The sequence below is a fragment of the Orycteropus afer genome, unplaced genomic scaffold, assembly GCF_000298275.1.
Source record: "Orycteropus afer afer isolate SDZICR_OR568_19922 unplaced genomic scaffold, OryAfe1.0 scaffold01016, whole genome shotgun sequence".
Taxonomy (NCBI): Eukaryota; Metazoa; Chordata; class Mammalia; order Tubulidentata; family Orycteropodidae; genus Orycteropus; species Orycteropus afer.
The window spans coordinates 270,994-281,154 of NW_006922603.1; the positions used below are offsets into that span (position 1 = coordinate 270,994).

At 42.1% G+C, this 10,161-nt stretch overlaps 1 protein-coding gene across 1 annotated transcript in view; it reads right to left on the reverse strand.

Annotated features, from left to right (window-relative positions):
* PHF8 (PHD finger protein 8) overlaps positions 1 to 7,034 on the reverse strand; it is a 228,847-nt gene extending 221,813 nt beyond the window's left edge. Inside the window, exon 1 of the mRNA XM_007958567.2 lies at positions 6,853 to 7,034. Coding sequence (XP_007956758.1) covers positions 6,853 to 6,950 — 98 coding nt within the window. The 5' untranslated portion in view covers positions 6,951 to 7,034. The remainder of the gene's footprint in view (positions 1 to 6,852) is intronic.
* Positions 7,035 to 10,161: the final 3,127 nt, after the last annotated feature.

Consider the following 10,161-nt stretch of genomic DNA (forward strand, 5'->3'; position numbering starts at 1 on the left):
CTACCTTCTGGGCCCACAGGAACTCCATCACAGTCTGTGTGCTCAGATGGAGCCTGGGTGCCCTACTCAGTCATCCACAGAATTTTTCCTTTTTTTTTTTTCTTTTTCACTTTCTTTTTCCCAGAGATTAGTTTGCTTGTATTTGTCCATTTCAAAACAAATAATATTATTAATACTTTTGTCCTTTTTATTATTATTCTTAATCTTCCCCTACCAGGTCCTAGGTTTCAGCATTTTTTCTTTTCCCTGTGCCTGGTTGAAATTCTGCCCCACTCCCAATTTAAGGTTGTTTCCCCCCACCCCTTTTTTTTCCTCGTGACTAACCCCATTCCTTGTTTTTCTTTTTGCATTCTTCCTATTTTTTTCTTCATTTATTATTCTCCTTCCCTACTTTTTTTTTTCTTCTTAGTGCCCTATCCCCAGATATTGCAGGTTTGCTTGTTTTTTCTTCTTTTTTTCCTTTTTTTCTTTTTTTGGTTACTGTTCACGTGTGATTACATGGTGTATTTTTCGTCCATGGGCTTTTAGTTTTTTGATGGTTATGCAATTGTAATTTGTGTCTAACCAAGTGGGAGACAACAACAATCCTCATAGGACACAACTACACCCACACCTCCTGCGACTTCACTTACTGAGCGAGAGCCACTTCCTCCTTCTCCAACGGGCCAACGATAAAAAAAAACTTATCCCCACAATGTAACAGCACTCTTCCACATCTTCCCTGTGTTTACTGTTTCCATTCTTTCCTATCCCTTCCTGCCTTCTGAGCTTTATCCCAGGGAAAATGTTGCCCTTTTGATCTTGTATGATTGATTGTACCAAGGAATGTGTACATCCCTGGTTCATATTATAGGCCTGTTTATAGTTTGGATGAAAGTTGAGCCACGGGGGTGAGTTTAGCCTATGTACTGTTCCAGGCCTGAAGGGTGTCTAAGGGCTATAGTCTCGGGAGTTCCAACAATCTCTATTAGATCAATAAACCCGGTCATTTTTATGATTTTGAGTTTTGTTCCACATTTTTCTCCCACTCTATCCAGGACCTCCTACTGTGATCCCTTTCAGAGCATTCAGCAGTGGTAGCCATACCACCCTCACTTCTAAGGAGCATTCTGGCTGTGCTTTGCCCAAGACAGATTTGTTCGCTCTTCTGGTAGTTCATGGTACATTCAATATTCTTCAACAACACTGTAAGTTAAAGGCATCAATTCTTCTTCGGTCTTCCTTATATCACTGTTTGGCTTTCATACGTGTACGAAGCAATTAAATATACCATGGCTTAGGTAAGGAGCACCTTAGTCCTCAAAGTAACAGGTTTGCTTTTTTATACTTTAAAGAGGTCTTTTGCAGATCTGCCTAATGCAACATGTTATTTGATTTCCTGACTGCTGCTTCCACAGGCATTGATTATGGATCCAAGTAAAATTATATCCTTGACAATTCAGTCTTTTCTCTGTTTATCACAATGTTGCTAACTGGGCCGATTGTGAGGATTTTTGTTTTCTTTATGCTGAGGTGTAATCCATACTGAAGGCTGTAATCTTTGATCTTCATCAGTAAGTGCTTCAAGTCCTCTTCACTTTCAGCAAACAAGGCTGTATCTGCTTATCACAAGTTGTTAATGAGTCTTCCTCCAAACCTGATGACATATTCTTCTTCATAGAGTCCAGCCTCTCAGTTTATTTGCTCAGCATACAGACTGAATAACTATGGTGAAAGGATACAACTCTGACACACACCATTTCTGATTTTAAACCACACAATATCTCCTTGCTCTGTCTGAATGACTGCCTCTTGGTCTGTGCACAGGTTCTACAGAGCACAACTAAGTGTTCTAATATATAATAGATACCAAACCAAAAACCAAACTCACTGCCATCAAGTCGATTTCGACCTATGACGACCTCTCCTTGGGTTTCCAAAACAGTATCTCTATAGAAGTAGATTGCCCATTAAATACATAATTTAAAAAATCTTTCAAAAAAGGTTAAAAATAATTGTGTTTAGCACAGTGGCTGGTACACTACCTAGTGTAACTTGTGTCTAGTCAACAGTTATTAATTACTATTTAAATCATCATATCCACCCTCAGGGAAACAGAGGCATGTCAGGGATGAAATCTTTTACTAATAAGTAGCAGAATCAGAATTTGAACCCAGATCTTCTACCTCTGAAACCCAGGCCATTTCCTCTACAATTCAGGGTTCATACCACAGCCACTCCCTTAGGGATATGCCAACCAATTATTGTTTCTTAGACAGGAAAACTATAAGAGATGAGGTTTTTGTCAAAACTCTTCCCCAAAAAAACATCCATTATGTAGGTGATCCTGGATAGAGTGGGAAAACAATGTGGAAGAAAACTCAAAATCATTTAAAAAAAAAAAAAAAAAAGGACCAGGTTTGCTGATCTGAGCCTGATGGAATCACTGAGACTATATCCCCTAGCTGCCCTTCAGGTCTAGAAGTGAATCCATTCCTGTGGCTTCCAGCCAAACAAAAGACAGGCATATGAGCTGAACATTTACCTTAGGTAGATACACTCCATGGAGAGATCAATCATGGGAGAATAGAAGGGCTGTGTATGCACAGGGAGACAGCTTGGGGGGCAGGGGTGCATGGGAGGGAAGGACACAGAGAAGAGGTAACTATGGGGAGGAAGTGGGAGGGGAGCTATTGCATTGTGGAAAATTGCAGTCAATGTCATGAGACAAAGTGTATTTAAGCTACTGTATGGAAAGTGAATTTGCTCTGTAAACTTTCACCCAAATCACAATAAATATTAAAAAAAAATCCTCAACTGGTTTCAGTTGCTGTTGAGTCAATTCTGACTCATGGTGACCCTATGTATTGCAGAGCAGCACTGAACTCCATAGGGTTTTCAAGGCTGTAACCTTTCAGAAGCAGATCTCCAGGCTTTTCTTCCAAGGTGCCTCTAGGTAGGTTTGTAACACCAACCTTTTGTTTAGTAGTTTAGCCCTTAAAACCATTTTAGCACTTAAAACCCCAGACATCAACAAATACTTGCCAACTAGCTTTCTCCACCACGGTATAGCAATGATTCTCATACTTTAGGGTACATTAGCATCACTTGTTTGTTTTATTTTAACAAATATAACATATTGCTAGGTCCCAATCCCAACCTGAGGATTTGCGTTCAAAACAAGTTCCCAGTTAATAAGTCACACTGTGAGAATGACTGATGTATGGTAATGACATCCTCCAACATTAGAAGCTGTCACACTCCACAGAAGAATAAGGAATCAAGACAGGATAAAGTTCTAAATCAGTGATTCTTGATGATAGCCCCCACCCACCTACTGATTCAGAAACCCTACAGTTGGGGCTCACCAATCTTGTGTTTTAATGGGCCTTCTAAGCAATTGTGATGTACTCTAAAGTCTGAGAACCACTGCTCTACAAATCAAAGCAGTTTGCAAAACCCAGCACTTTACCACAGGAGGAATGAAGCTACATGACATTTTTTCCACTTTTGAGAACCTGGGCTGTAGAGTCAGACAATGCTAAATTCCAGACTCAAAGTCACTAAACCACTATGGGTTCCAGAGGCTCATCAGCAAAATGGAATAGTTGCCTCCTTTGCTATAAACTTCTGAGGAAGTAACTTGTATTATATATCATAATCCCTAACAGGATTTCAAGAAAGGTATCCTATGGAAATCATCAGAAATACAAGTAGGCTTATCTAGGCATTTCTGGATTTATAATTTGTGAGTTTAACTATTGTGACCAACCATAAAAGGTCCACAATATTTAGTAATTTTTAATTGTGCTGAAGTACAAACTTGAATGAAGTACTGAGATGGTGTGTGTGTATGAGCACGTGCGCATGCACACACACACATGTGCACAGACGATGCACTGAGTAAGCAAGAACAGCCAAGGAAGTGATTCTCAGATGGCTTCCCTGTTCTCTGGTAGCTCACAGACAGAAGCATGAGAATCAATAAAAACTTGGTTTCTTTCATGGAAAAACATTAAGGCAGTGAATTTGTGGCATGGTGTGCAAAGAAACAAAGGACTCACCATAAAATGTTATTAAGTAGAGGCCTGGCCCATACACTCATTTCCATATTTAGAATTTGGAATTCTTAAAGGCCTTAGTGATGTTCTTTGTAAACATCAAGTATCTACTATTTAAAAATGTTCGCAATTTTTTCTTTTTTGCAGCACCCATATCAACATACAAAGTATTTCCAAAACTCCTAAAATTTCCCTTACATCACAGTATTACTTATAATAAGTTCAAAAAACCTAAGTGTCCAACCACAGAGGAAATGACCAAGTAACTGATAACACATACCTATGGTTTAATATCAGAAATCAGTTTTCTGATAAATAGTTAACAACCTGGTAAAATACACTGTAATATTAAGTGGGGGGCAAGGAGAGACAGGTTACAAAATGTTATTTATAACGTTGTTGTTGTTGTTATTTGCCGTCGAGTCGGCCCAGACTCATAGCGACCCCTCCTTGGGTTTTCAATCACTACGGAAGTAGGCTTGCCCAACCTTCCTTCCGAGGAGTGGCTGGTGGGTTTGAACTGCCAGCCTTCTGGTGAGCAGTCAAGTGCCTTAGGCACTATGCTACCAGAGCGCTCCTGTTATTTATAATAGCATCCCATTTTGTAAAAGAATATGTTTACATTCAAAGTACACAGGAGTTAATTAAACAAAAAATTTAACAGTGAATTGTGCTGGATAGTAGGCTCACAGGTGATTTTTATTTTCTTTATTCTTTTTCTGTATTTTCTACAACAAGAATGTCTCACCTACATAACCAGAAAAAAATTTAAAAATATTATTTAAAAAATAATACCTAATTTTCAAGCTTGGTTATGGATTGAGATAATTTATGCAAAGTCCTTGTCATAAGGTCTAGCACACAATAAACACTCACGAAGCATTCATTCCTGTTCCCTGTTCACAGACTATGGAATTAAGGTCTCTCTATTCTTAAGTCATCTGACTGCTAAGCAGAAGGTTGGTGGTTCAAATCACCAGCCACTCCACAGAAGGAAGCCTGGGCAATCTACTTCCATAAAGATTTTCTGCCTTGGAAACCCAAACAAACAGGGTAACTATGGGTCGGAATCAACTCAATGGCAGTGAGTTTCTATTTGTTTGTTTTTAGTATCATGGGTAGGACCCAATTCTCAGGTCTGAACTATACACTTTCCAAACAATCCAAAAAAAAAAGCCTTTTTCTTGAAGATTCATTCATTCATTCAAAAATGTACTCAGCATCTATTACATGTTTGGCACTGAACTAGGTTCCAGGGGATACAAAAATGAAAAGATGACATCTCTGCCCTCAGGAAGTACTGACTAATGAGTGACACAGACATATCTATGATCTGATAAAATAATGAATAAGGATAGAATATAAAGTGCAATAGAACACAGAAGGAGGCCTTTTACAATGGAAAGGTATTCTGTGAACTGTAAAAGAGGAAGACATTTGTGAGAATAGCATGGGAAAAGACACAAAGGCACAAGAGAATAAAGCAGCTCAGTCTTCCTAGAACATAAAGAGTAAAAGAGGAGGACTGGCACAAAATGAGAAAGAACCAGTAGATCACAAAAGGTCTCATCTATACAACAGAGAATGGATTTTATCCTGTAGGGGAACGACTAGAAGAATAATTTTAAGCATAGGAGTGACTTTATCAGCACTAGCAAAGATATTAAGAACCCTGAAAGACATCTTAATCCTCACCTATTTCCAGGGAAAAGGAAAAAGCCTCACCCTCTAGGTCTGTCCCCTCTTGAATGAAATAAGATGAGGCAGTAAATATAACGATGCACCTGGACCACAGTAAATACTCAATAAAGATCAATTAAATATGAATTTGATCCTCTTGAACTGCATGGGGTAGTCTCTGCTGAGAGAAGAATTTTAACAGCACCATCACCTTCAATTTGGTCTGGGGCTTGGTAATAGGAATGGCTCCTTTGGAAAGGACTAATGACAACTGAAAATTCTAGAATCTATCATGCAACAGGTGGAGGGCACCCTTACTGTTTTGTTGTACTACAATGTATAAACCCCTCTCATAGTTGTCTTTCCATATTTGGGGTGTAAATCCCAATAATGGAATAATATTAGTTTTATCTCATACACTAACCTCTCTGGAATCTTGAGTGACAGGTGCTTACATGCACACATGATTAACTGGAGGGAATTCATGAGTAGTTTTACTTCTGCTGTTTTACCCATCTCTCTTCTACTAATTCAATTTAACTGGATGGCTCTACAAACAAATGTTGTAGAAACAAAATACTACTGCATTTCTGCCTCCACTTACTGAGTGCATGCAAAATTAGGAAGCAGTTATCACATTTCACACATGAAGACAAAGGCTTAGAGGGGCAAAGCAACTTATCCAAGGTCACAATGATAGTAAGTTGCAATGCTCCCCCGCAAATCCCTGTGTGTTGCACTCAAATATCTTAAAAATGCAGTAAGATCTTCCCCAAAGACAGTGCCTGAGGCAAAACAAAATTGCCAAAACATAAAAACTGATTTTGTCTTTGCGGTTGGAAAGTAAGGGGATTATAAATTAAAAATATATCTATATACTATTAAAAATGCTGAAAAGAAGAAATACATTGGGGAAGAAAGAAAAAAGAAGGCAAAGCCCAATGTCAGCTGGGCCCTGGTCTCCAAAGAGAGATGGAAGATCCTGGGTCTATGAGGTGGGTTGGAGTTAATCCTCGGTGAGAGAGGGTAAAAAAGTTTGAGTGGGAACCCAAAACAAAAGGGTGAAGACAAAAAAAGCGAGCTATGAGCAACTGGCCACTGCACTGTGTACAGCTTAGATTGCCCTCCTTACCTGCCATGAAACCAGTCCTGGCACATGTCACACTCGATCATGAAGCGGGTCACATCGTAAGGCAGCCGGCAGAGGCAATACACTGGCACAGAGGCCATCTTCCCCTGGCCTTGGAGCGTTCTGTGATGGGCCAGGTTCGTGGTGTCAAGAAATGTGGAAGGTGATGGCACACGTCCTTTCTGGACGATGGCTGGGCACAAACAACACTTTTTTATAGAGTGAATCAGGTCCCCCCGGGGTACCAAGCCTGAGTTCAAAAACCGGGAATTACTACTGCCAGGATGCAACACAGCTAGATCGGCTGTAGGGGGCAACAGGAGAAAATCGGCCTTCAAAATTTCTTTAACAAATAAAGGACAGCGCTCCCTGGGCCATCGAGGCTCCCCTCCCCCCGCCCGCCCCTTCTTTGGCCCCTCCAGTCACTGATAAGTTCTTTCCGGGTTTCAGGTAAATTCTGAAGCCTTTTTCGGGAAGCTTCTTTAATCGGTCACTGAACCTTCTTGCTCGCTTCCTTGCTTCCCAGGGCTCCCTTTATTATGACGCCAACCATAGCCTTAAGAATTAAGCTAGGGGTACTAAAGGACAAAAAAGTCAATCACTCCTTCCACGACCAGTCAGGAGTCTCGTCATCCCCAAAAAACTGAAATAAATCTCCATTTTAAAACTGATCAGACCGTCCTCTACTTCAAAGGTGACAAGGTTCTCGTCGCACCCTCACTTCGAAACCCCAGGAACTAACTAGAATTTCTTCACACTCTTGAAACTAAACAAGGATTTTTTTTTTCACCGCTCAGAAACTGGTAGGAATCGCCTTACCATCCTCCCAAACTAAAAAGGACTCCCCAGTACCCCAAAACTGACACAGATTTCATCATAAATCTTTAAGCTGACAGGATCTCCTTACAGCCCCCAAAACTTACGAGAATGTATCTTCACGCCTCCCAGACTGACAGGAACCAACTCACGCCCCAAACCTGACAACAATGTCTCCGATCCCGAACCCTACAGGAATCTCCTCATCTCCAACGCTACAGGGTCTCCTCACGCCCGCTCCAACCGACACGCCGGCGGCCGGGCTAGCTTCGGCGCCTAGCTTACTGGAGGCTCAGCCAGCAGTTCCGGCCCCACCGGCGGCGCGCGCCGAATTCTGGGATAGTCACAGTGAGGCCGCGAACCTTGCTTGCCTGGCCTTGAAACCACCCGCTGGGTCGCACCGCCCAGGCCGCTCGGCGGTGCTTTAAGGCAGCGCTCTCCCGGCCCGTCCGTTAAGGCCTACTGGAGACCGCGGCCCGGCCTAGTCCGGCGGCGCCCCGGGAACAGGCAAGTGGCGTTGTTGCTGGGTTAGCAGGAGACAGCCATGAGCAAACCAACGAGGAATCAGGTGTATCGGCGGCCAAATTTGAGAAAAATGACTCGAAGAGTCGCCGGAAGAAGCCCAGTAGCGGTGGTGGTTAAATCGTAGTAGTCAATAAAGTTTATTCAAAACAATGAGGAAGTTGAGGCGGAGATGGGAGGAGAAAAATGGTGTAAACAGCTACCATATTGAGAGTGGCGCGGCTGTCGCGGAGGAGTCGAGCCCAACCGCCATCTTAGGAGGGCCAGGCACTCGACGTAATCACGCATAGGCAAGGAACAGAAGAGCTGCGATCTCCCTTGTGATATCATCGGGGGCGGAGCGCCACCTTGAGAAAGGGGGCGGGGCTTATCCGCCTTCGCACCAACGTGATGCCTTAAGGCATCCAATCAAAGCTAAAGACCTTGAACAGAGAGGCAGCCATCTTACGCGAGGCAGGCTCTTGGCTCCATTTTGAGCGGTGCCAGAAACTTCCTAGCCTTCTTCCTTCTCTGGGCAAACCTGGAGTTAAGCACCCGCCGTCACTCGTCCTTCCCAGCCTTTTCCTCCTATGAGAGGACGTAAACTCTTTGACTTCAAAGGGTAAAGTTAATAGATGGTGGAGGCGGGCTTCAGGCAGGGTAGAGACTGAGTACTCCCAGGGGGTCCCATTCATTCAATGAACACCTCAGCAGACCCTTTCGCGTGATTTCCGTGTCGTTTATTCTCTGCCCTAGAAAGGAAGTTCTGTTACTATCCTCATTTGCTAAATAAGGGCACAGGTTTAGAGAAGCCAAGTGACTTGAACTTAAGAGCCAGGAAGTTAAGTCTTGTGCCCATTACTACTCCAGTGTCCTTGGTCCTCACTTGGAGTTCCTCTATAAAGCTTCTGTCAGCTTCCCAGATGCTTCAGCACCGTTTCTTTTTTGACGCTACTGTTTCACTACAATTCAGTTCAAATACAATTCAGGCATTTCCATGTACCTGCTCCCCTGTTTTCTGACTACAATCTCAGGGTGAGATGGGAAAAGAGGTTGAGTGAGTGAGTTCCACATACATGCTTAAAAAGTCACTGTTTTACTCAAACATTCTAGAAAATTCTCAGTTCTCATCTCACTTTCTTAAAGGGTCCTACCACTTTTTAAAAAAATATGTGTGTGCACACCAATTCCTAATCAGCAACAATTGGTTACGCCCCGAGGATACAATGATGGAAAGGGGGGCTCTGCCATGGAAAAAAGAGGTATGGTGGTGTCGTGGTTGAAGCATTCGGCTGCTAACCACAACAACCACTCCTCCAAACAAAGATGCTTCAGTAAAGATTTACAGTCTTGGAAACCCTTTGGGCAGTTCTACTCCATTCTACAGAGTCTCTTTGAGTAGAAATCAACTCAAAGGCAGTGACTGGGTGGGCCATGGGAAATCACCAGGCAGTGCAGGAGACAAGCTTGCAAGTAAATTGGAATGCAACATCCAGAAAGTACAAATACCTTACAAAATGAAGCTAAGAAATAACCCTAGAAGCTCTTGCTGCTCTCAAGACTTCAGGGAGGCTTAGAGGATACATAAAATTTCACTAAATAAGGCATTTGACTGCTAACTAGAAGGCTGGCGGTTCAAACCCATCAGCCACTCCTTGGAAGGAAGATTGGGTGATCTACTTCTGTAGAGATACTGCCTCGGAAAACCCAAGGAGGGGTCACTTTGAGTTGGATCCAACTGGATGGCAGTGAGTTAGTAAATCAGCAAGCAAGAACATTGTACATAAAAAGATCAACATGTAGAAATGCATGGAGGCACATGGGAGAACATTTGCTAAAAGAAGTTCAATATTGTTGAAACAAAGAGGAAGGAAAAAAAGATAGGAGGTCAAACAGACGGTCAGGTTATAAAAGACTGTAAAATGCAAAAGGATTTATATATTATCCTATAATCTGTAAGAAACCATTAAAAGTTTTTGAGCAAGAGTAACTGAC